The sequence below is a fragment of the Mangifera indica genome, chromosome 16, assembly GCF_011075055.1.
Source record: "Mangifera indica cultivar Alphonso chromosome 16, CATAS_Mindica_2.1, whole genome shotgun sequence".
In the NCBI taxonomy this organism is placed as follows: domain Eukaryota; kingdom Viridiplantae; phylum Streptophyta; class Magnoliopsida; order Sapindales; family Anacardiaceae; genus Mangifera; species Mangifera indica.
In genome coordinates, this window is record NC_058152.1 from 10,371,482 (window position 1) to 10,381,152 (window position 9,671).

At 30.9% G+C, this 9,671-nt stretch overlaps 1 protein-coding gene across 1 annotated transcript; it reads left to right on the plus strand.

Moving 5' to 3' along the window:
- Positions 1 to 827: 827 nt before the first annotated feature.
- Positions 828 to 5,775, plus strand: LOC123198525 (ribonucleoside-diphosphate reductase large subunit-like). Its single transcript, XM_044613207.1, has 17 exons — positions 828 to 1,313; positions 1,643 to 1,704; positions 1,812 to 1,899; positions 2,236 to 2,499; positions 2,597 to 2,837; positions 2,917 to 2,993; positions 3,155 to 3,325; positions 3,411 to 3,503; positions 3,625 to 3,774; positions 3,859 to 3,945; positions 4,059 to 4,223; positions 4,312 to 4,431; positions 4,570 to 4,772; positions 4,854 to 5,003; positions 5,093 to 5,240; positions 5,329 to 5,412; positions 5,496 to 5,775. Exons 1-17 carry the CDS (start codon positions 1,086 to 1,088, stop codon positions 5,595 to 5,597), a joined length of 2,433 nt encoding a protein of 810 aa, XP_044469142.1. The 5' UTR covers positions 828 to 1,085; the 3' UTR covers positions 5,598 to 5,775.
- Positions 5,776 to 9,671: the final 3,896 nt, after the last annotated feature.

Genomic DNA, 9,671 nt, shown 5'->3' on the forward strand with positions numbered 1-9,671 from the left:
TATCAAAAAATATTTAAGTAAAATAATATATTAATATTCTTTTATTTATTCTAATCAAATACAATAATTATTTATATTTATATATTTTTATCAAACTTTATCAAATATAATAATAATAATAATAATAATAATAATAATAATAATAATAATAATATATTTAATAATTCTCAAAATAATTTATTAATCTTTTAATGTTGATAACAAAATATATTCAAAATCAAATACCCCATACTTGACATTTCCCGCCAAGTTGGACGGCATGTGATTATGACTAAACAATGAACTCTTTTTGTTTCTCTAACCTTTTTGGTTCAATTCAAACTCTACCATGTAAAGCCATTAATGCTTAACAACGCAAAAGTTAATGGAGGGATAAGGAAGACCATTTAAGCCGTGGTCCACTCATCCGACGGCCAAGATTTCCCCAATGGCGCCAAGATTCGCTCTTCCATTATTGCCCCTATTAAATAATGAAAAATGTTGATCAAGCTTGCAGAAGAAGCCAGCGCATCGATATCAAAACTATGTGAAACTTATTTTAATAATAATTTAAAATTAAAATTTTTATTTATTTGTTATAATTATTACAATTGAGATTTAACTAATTTAATATAATTATTAAAGGAGGTTTTCTTAGCATTAAAAAAAAACAATTTAAGTATTTATTGAATTATTTTCATTTGTTCATTGAGAAAAAATAATTTAATATAAATTATGATTAATTTAATTTGAACAAAGGAAAGTGGTCCCCACACACTAATTAAAATCGTAACAAAATTACCAATTGCCAGCGCACGACCGGTCACCAACCCCATCTTACGTCTCACCACAAAAGCTTCCCAGACACGCTCCTCTCCCTCCACAACTTTGGCGCGAAAATTTCAAATGCCTAAAAAATAAATAAAAATCCCCAAATCAGACAAATTAAACAATCTCCCCTTCCAAATGAAAAAACCCCTTATGCCCTTTTCAAATTTCAAACCCTTCTTAGCATTTCTCCTATATAAGGCGCCTACTGCCTCCTGGCCTCCCTATCTTATCCCTCAACTTGCCCACCACCTTTTCGATAAATTTCCCCTCTGAAAATGTACGTTGTGAAGCGAGATGGGCGACAGGAGGCGGTGCATTTTGACAAGATTACTGCGAGGCTAAAGAAGCTGAGTTATGGGCTGAGTACCGATCACTGTGACCCGGTTCTGGTCTCTCAGAAGGTCTGTGCTGGCGTCTACAAGGGCGTCACCACGAGTCAACTTGATGAGTTGGCTGCGGAAACCGCCGCTGCTATGACCACTAACCACCCCGATTACGCTTGCGTGAGTACTTATCCTTTGTTTTGGAAACTGGGTTTTGTTTTAAAGTCGCTTCATACTCATCTGTGTACTTTTAGTTTATATCGACTTGATATGTAGTGTTTTGATAATGGGTTTCAGTTTGGTTTTTGAGAAGTACGTTGGTATTATTTCTTTCATGAAACTTGCGGAGGTCTTTGAGGCATTTAGAGAACTTTTATGCATAATTTTTTAAAACAAAATTCGGGAGGGTTTTTTATCTTGAGTTCGTTTGTTTATAATAGTGATAGCGAGGTTTGATTTTGATGTCATTCTGTGTGATTAATTTTTGTGTAAAAAATTGTTTGGTGCAGTTGGCTGCTAGAATTGTTGTTTCAAATCTGCACAAAAATACCAAGAAATCCTTTTCCGAAACGTAAGTGCTTCCTCGTTTTCCTTCTTTAATTATTGGATTTGTTAATTGAAGAGATACACTTAAATTGAATGAATAGTTAATTCTTGTTAGTTGATTGATCAATTCAGGATCAAGGACATGTATAACCATTTCAATGAGAGATCTGGACTGAAGGCTCCACTGATTGCTGATGATGTTTACGAGATAATCATGAAGGTATTATTTTATTTTTGTCAGTTTTTTATTGTTGTGTGTTTATTGTACTGAAAAAATTGTAGATAGTGAATTGTAATCTATTCATTACTCTATTGATAACAAGAACTGAATAAGAATAAGTACTATATTGTGAACGGTATTGATTATGACAGTTTATGATTGTAAATTTATAGATGTTTTAATCATGTTAATTATGCTTTGCATTTTATGAGAATTGTATTTGGTTCTACTCTGTTGAAATCTTTGATTTTGTTGCCATACATGATTTTCAAAAATGATCTCTTAGCTATTTTCCCATAAATTATAAATCTAGCTGAGGTTAATTCTATGTTTCAGAATGCTGCTCGTTTGGACAGTGAGATCATCTATGATCGGGATTTTGACTATGATTACTTTGGCTTCAAAACACTTGAGAGGTCTTACCTCTTGAAGGTCCAAGGGAAGATGGTAGAAAGGCCTCAACATATGTTGATGAGGGTTGCTGTTGGAATTCACAAAGATGATATTGACTCTGTTATCAAAACATACCATATGATGTCACAACGATGGTTCACCCAAGCATCTCCCACACTTTTCAATGCTGGAACACCAAGGCCCCAGGTTTGCTTTCAACTAAGAAAGATGTGAATCTGACATCCTATAATTTTGCTTTTTTTGGTAAAAAATGTTGATGTGGTTCCTGGATTCTTTTTGACAGTTAAGTAGCTGCTTCTTGATTTGCATGAAAGATGATAGTATTGAAGGAATTTATGATACTTTGAAGGAGTGTGCTGTTATCAGCAAATCAGCTGGAGGTATTGGTGTCTCAGTTCATAATATTCGTGCAACAGGAAGCTATATTCGTGGCACAAATGGGACCTCAAATGGTATTATCCCAATGCTGCGGGTGTTCAATGATACTGCTCGTTATGTTGATCAAGGAGGTGGCAAGAGGAAGGGTATGCCCTCATGCCATTATTTATTTACAAATTACATTTGATGTTATTTTCTTACAGATATTACTTGTGATGCTTGTAGGTGCTTTTGCTGTGTACTTGGAGCCATGGCATGCTGATATATTTGAGTTTCTGGAGCTTAGGAAAAATCATGGAAAGGTATAGTGAATAGAAGCAACTAAATTTGAGTGTCTTGCTATTAGGTTGCTATACCCTTAATGGCTAGGGGTACCATAGGTTTTTTTACTTTTTTAAACAGTGTTATATCATTATGCCACATTTAGTTGGCTATTTTTATATCAATAATCCATCCATTGCAGGAAGAGCATCGGGCTCGAGATTTGTTTTATGCTCTCTGGGTTCCAGATCTCTTTATGGAAAGAGTCCAAACTGATGGCCAATGGTCATTATTCTGCCCTAATGAGGCTCCTGGACTAGCAGATTGTTGGGGGCCAGAATTTGAGAGACTTTACACCCAATATGAAAGAGAGGTTTAAACCTTATTTTTTTATGTTTTATAAATACATTTCTTTAAACTAAATAAATTTGATTGGCCTTTTGTTATCATATTTATAGGGGAAGGCAAAGAAAGTTGTTGAGGCCCGAAGCCTCTGGAGTGAAGTGTTGACTTCCCAAATAGAAACTGGGACCCCCTATATGCTTTTTAAGGTGTGGGATATAAAGCATTCAATTTTTTCTTCTATTTTTATCCTTTTATTCCCCTATTTAGTTATGTTCCTAGTTCTAGTGTGATGATTCAGATTCTCTTTTCTTATTTGTTGTCTTCCAGGACACTTGCAACAGAAAAAGCAACCAGCAGAACCTGGGTACCATAAAATCTTCAAATTTGTGCACTGAGATTATTGAGTACTCAAGTCCAACAGAAACTGCTGTGTGCAATCTGGCATCTATTGCTCTACCACGATTTGTCAGAGAAAAGGTGGATGGCATGAGCTTAAAAAGTTGTTTTTCTTATTGTTTTTGTTTGTTCCAGTTAGTTATTGTATTCTAATGAATATTGTAGGGTGTTCCAATTGAGTCACATCCTTCTAAGCTAGTTGGGAGCAGGGGTTCAAAGAATAGATACTTTGACTTTGAAAAATTAGCAGAGGTATGAGTTTTATAAAATGCTAGTGAATAGTTCAGCATAATCTGTTTTTTACACATATGTTTTTGTTTTATGGACAAGTGTTTTTCATTTCTGTATTTTTTCTTTTTGGATAGGTTACTGCAATTGTTACTGAAAACCTTAACAAAATAATTGATGTTAATTACTACCCAGTTGAAACTGCCAAAAGGTCTAATATGAGACATAGACCCATTGGTATTGGAGTTCAGGGACTTGCAGATACCTTCATTTTGCTTGGAATGCCATTTGAGTCACCAGAGGTAAAGTTAGCTCTTGACAATACCACTTTACCTAAACCTATTATTTTGATTGTCTGAGGATTGACATCATATTTGATATAAACTTCAGGCACAACAACTAAACAAGGACATCTTTGAGACCATCTACTATCATGCTGTGAAAGCATCTTGTGTGATAGCTGGTAGAGAAGGCCCCTATGAAACATATCAGGGTAGTCCCATAAGCAAGGTATGCAGATATACTGGATTTTTTTTTTTTTTAAATATTCATCTTCATTCTAAGATCACTAAACCGAAATATTAGTTTCTGATTCTGTAATTCTATGTGTATATTGTCAGCTGCTAAAATGGCCAATAAATTGTGCAGGGAATTCTCCAACCTGACATGTGGGGTGTCATTCCTTCAGATAGGTGGGACTGGGGAGCTCTTAGGGATATGATATCAAAGAATGGAGTGAGAAATTCACTTCTTGTGGCTCCAATGCCAACTGCCTCCACAAGCCAGATTCTTGGGAACAATGAGTGCTTTGAGCCATATACTTCCAATATTTACAGTCGGAGAGTCCTGAGGTTTGCAGCACAAACTCATTTTATGCTGCTTCCATTAGATTGGATCTTTTAAAAAAAAAAAAATTGTTTCTTCCCTTTCAGCGGTGAATTTGTGGTAGTGAACAAACATCTTCTTCATGACTTAACCGAGATGGGTCTCTGGTCTCCTGTTATCAAGAACAAGATCATATATGATGATGGCTCTGTTCAGAAGATCCCAGAAATCCCAGAGGAACTGAAAGCAATTTATAAGTACCAATCCAACTTCTCTGCTCTGTTCATTCCAGTTTTCTCTTTTTCAACTCACAGAATAAACAAATATATTTTTGCTACCACTTCAGGAATGTTTGGGAGATCAAGCAGAGGACATTGGTCGACATGGCTGTTGATCGGGGCTCTTACATTGATCAGAGCCAAAGCCTCAACATTCATATGGACCAGCCCAATTTTGCAAAGCTGACTTCCCTACACTTTCATGCATGGTCAAGGGTACTTAACTGAACTCCATTCCCATTATTTTCAGTTCCTCAAACTTTGTTTATATCATCATTCTAATTATTCCCCCCTTGCACAAAAGGGTTTGAAGACTGGAATGTACTATCTTCGCTCACGTGCTGCAGCTGATGCAATCAAGTTCACTGTCGATACTTCCATGCTGAAGGTAACAATTCTGCATTGATAACACTATCATTTTCACCGTTTCCATATTTCATGCTGTAAATTTGTAATCTACTGATGATTCAGGAAAACCCTAAGGTGGTGGGGGTGGAAGATGATGATACAAAGATGGCACAGGTGGTTTGTTCTCTGACAAACCGTGAAGAATGCCTGGCTTGTGGAAGTTAAAAATAGTGTCAGTAATAATGAAATAATAGAGTAGATTATTGTGTATAGTTGTATTTTATGGCTTGTCTATTTTGTGTTGGCCCATGGAAGATTATGAAGTTGAATGTATGTATATTACTTATGACTAGTCAAGTTGTGATAGCTTAATTATTGTCCAATTTATGAATGAGATTTTGTATGATTAATCTTCTAATTAACCAGAAAACAAATCAAAATCAATTCTCATACTCTAAAATTCAAGTAATAAAGAAAATCAAAATTTATAAAAAATAAATCAAAATGGTTGTATATCATATACAAGAATAAAACTATAGAGTAATGTTTTGCTTTATGTTTTGATATATAAATAAGTATATATATAATATGTTATTATATAATTAAGTGTTATTTTTTTTAATTCAAAGTTATCTAATAAAATGTTATTTTTTCTTTGTTTTAAAATTATGTAATCATTTGATATATATTAAAAGTGTATTTATTTGTGTATCTATAGTATATATATATGGTTTTATTGAAAATTATATAAATAAATTTTATTAATTTATTTATATAAATTAATATAATAATTTGTTATTAGATGATATAATTGTATTTTTATTTTAAAATTATTTAATTAAATATTATTATATTAAACTATGTAAATAAATTTATACATATTATAATATAATAATTTGATAACTTAAGCGAGTAAGGGTATGTGTATATATTTTTTGTATAAATTTAGGCATATAAATAATGTGTATCATATAATTATATAATATTTATTTTTAATTTAAAATCATCTAATTATATAATAATATATTATTTGTGTATTAAAAACATATAAATAACTCAGATTGAAGATGGCTCTTCCTTGCTAGTTGAAGAGGCAGACAAGCCCCATCTTACTCAACTGAAGGCTGCAATATTCAGACAAGAAAAAAATTATTTTCCAATAAAATAAATAATTTTTTCACGCAAATCATAATATGATATAACTAATAAGCAATTTCATAAACTTATAATCACATTTCTTATTTATTAATTTTTCATCTACACAAAAATTTAGATTAAAAAAATGTTTAAGAGGTTAAGGTTATTAAAGTTAGTGATAAAGGTAAAATATGTATCAATTTATGATATTAACTATATTTATATAAATTATAGAGTGTTGACTAACCTCTATTAAATCTAATAAAATGAAGTTATTTTAATTTATTTTTTATTTTAAAAAATGATGAATAAAAGAAAGTGACAAGAAAAAATTAAAGGACAAATTTCTGAAAAAATAAAATAAAAATGAAATGGCCAAAGGACTATTTCCCACCCAAAGTATGTTTATTTTTCAAGTTTTTTTCTGTTAATTTTGAAAATTTTATTTATCTATCCATGGACCGTTAAAATTAACTAAATTTATTAGTCATATAATTTTCCTCTCTAACCCCTAAAAACTAACAATTTTCTCCCAACCCAAGTTTTTAAAAACTGTGTTTTCCCCCTAGGGTTTCCAAACTTTTAGCTTTTATTTTTTGATGACGACCGACGATCTCCAAATATCTACTCTTCCTCTCTGGTGCCTCCCCCTTTCGACTGTGTATCTTTCGACATTGTGTGGCATCGTCATCGATGAAGACAAATTATCTTTATCTCTGACGAAAAGTTTTCATCGTCGATGAAGATGCCTCGTCTTTGTCGATGACAAAGTCATACGACGTAGAAAGATGCATGGTCAAAAGGAGGAGGCGCTAGAGAGGAAGAGTAGGTGCTTAGAGATCGCCCGTCGTCACCGAAAAAATTGCATCTGAAATTTGGAAACCCTAAGGGAAAATACAGTTTTTGAAAATTTGAGTTAGAAAAAAATTGTTAATTTTTAAGGTTTTGGGAGAAAATAAAATCAAATTTAAGTTTATTTTTAATATTTTAGATAAAATAATGATTTTATTTTTAAAATTATTAAGTTTAATGGTTCATAAATAAATAAATGAGATTTTCAAAGTTAATAAGAGAAAATTTGAGAAGTGAGCATACACTGGGTGGGAAATAGTCCTTTTGGCCAAATGAAATCTTATGAATATATGAGCAACATATGAAGTATGGTCTCCCTTGTAGGTCCATAAATTAATTAATTTTGTCAGGCCCAGAAAATTTATCTTCAAACTTTATTTATTTTAGTATTTTAATAAATCAGTCTCATGATTTGATGTTTGATAGTTCCTTGACGTACTTACAATCAAATTATGTGTGCCCCATTTTTATTAATTAATTAAATATTTATAAAATTTATTATTATATAGTTAAATAATTTTAAATTAAAAAAATAAAATCTAATTAAATAATAACAATATGTATACAAAACAAATATTGTTTTAAAAATAATTCCATTCTTTCTAATGATTAAATTTTTTTAGAAAAATATTATCAACTTAATGTTTTAAAAGAATATCAGAATATTTGACATCATCAATCCTAGATTTTACAGGTCACATTTGTTTACAAGCTTTTGTTTTGTTGAACGTGAGTTAAGCTAACTCATGATCGAATTTATGTCCGGTTTGAAATATTAAATTTAAGAATAAGTTTTAATTTGATAATTTAACTCTAGATTAAGAGTTTGCTAACAATTTTTCATTGGATTTTTTTTTTGGTAATTTTTTTTAATGATTTTTTATTTTTTTCTTCAATGATTTTTTTGATATTATTGTTCATTATTCAAATTAATTCGAATTCAAATTTAAGCTAAAATTATATATTTAAATCAAATTTAAACTAGTCTTCATTCCAATAATTTATGTATATAATTTATAAAGCCAAAAGATTATTTCCCATCCAAGTTTTATTGTAAAGACGAATATATATTTACAGAGTCTTAAAAACTCAAATACTCACCCATGATAAAATTTTTATTAAAAATTTTAGTTAATGTTAGAAGTAAAATTATCATTTACTAAAAAATTAAAGTTTTATTTATTTACTCCCCCAGGTTTAAAAATCTCAAATTCCACCAACCAAAATTTTTAAGTTTTGAAAAGTGACTATTTCACCCCTAAATCCATAGATTTTCTTTCTTCCCTCACTGACAACCATCTTCAGTGATGGTGACCTTTGGAAACGTGATAGGAGAGCCAGAACTATCTCTGATAGAGTTCTTGCATCTCCGTCAATAAAGAGACAAAGAGACATCATCTTTTCATATCCAATAACAAAGAGACGAAGAGGCATCATCTCTTCATCTCCATTAATGAAGAGATGATGTCTCTTCGTCAAAATCCAAGAAGAGACCTATTGTCGGAGATGGTCGGTAAAGGGAGAAAGAAAACCTAGAAATTTGAAAGTAAAATAATCACTTTTTAAAACTTAAAAACTTTGAGTAAAAGAAAACTATGAGATTTTTAAATCTAGATAATAAAATATGATAAAACTTTAATTTTTTAATAAATAACGATTTTACCCTTAATTCTAACTAAGATTTTTAATAAAAATTTTATCATAAGTGAGTATTTAAGTTTTTAAGACTTTATAAATATGTATCGTTACATTAAAATTTGGGTGAAAAATAGTATTTTGGCCAAGTTATAATTTTACAAAAGATATCAAAAGTTTATTACAGTACAGTACTACATCAACTAGTCTTGAAGGAACAAAATCGGTGACAAAATTGAACACGAAGAATGATTGGTTGAGCAGTATTTCCCACGTGTGCTATATCAACTAGTCTAGAAGGAAAAATCCGATGCCTATTGAATTTTTGTGGATTTTAAGGACACGTGTTTTTGTTTTTGTCACTTGACCGACCACAAAACCAAAACCAGCACCTCGAGTGGGCGGTACTCCTCTTTGACTACTTCCAAGTTTTGGCCGGTAGTATTGGATTCATGTTGAATTAGTACAAGTTTGCTTGTCATTTCAATTCAAATAAATCCAAATTAAACTAATCTATACCAAATTTGATTTTAAGAGTTGGAAAGATATTAGGTTTGCCTAGCTCGTGGATTTAAAAAAATTTGATTTAAATATATTAAAATAATATTATTTTAATTAATATACATTAAAATAATATCATTTTAATTAATTTTGACTCAATTATAATATTAAATT

Bases quoted from the DNA above. Each gene is read 5' to 3' on its own strand.
- LOC123198525 (XM_044613207.1), top strand. From the start codon at position 1,086: ATGTACGTTGTGAAGCGAGATGGGCGACAGGAGGCGGTGCATTTTGAC. The intron at 4,773-4,853 runs GTTTGCAGCACA...CTTCCCTTTCAG, and splicing joins TACAGTCGGAGAGTCCTGAG to CGGTGAATTTGTGGTAGTGA. The intron at 5,241-5,328 runs GTACTTAACTGA...CTTGCACAAAAG, and splicing joins ACTTTCATGCATGGTCAAGG to GGTTTGAAGACTGGAATGTA.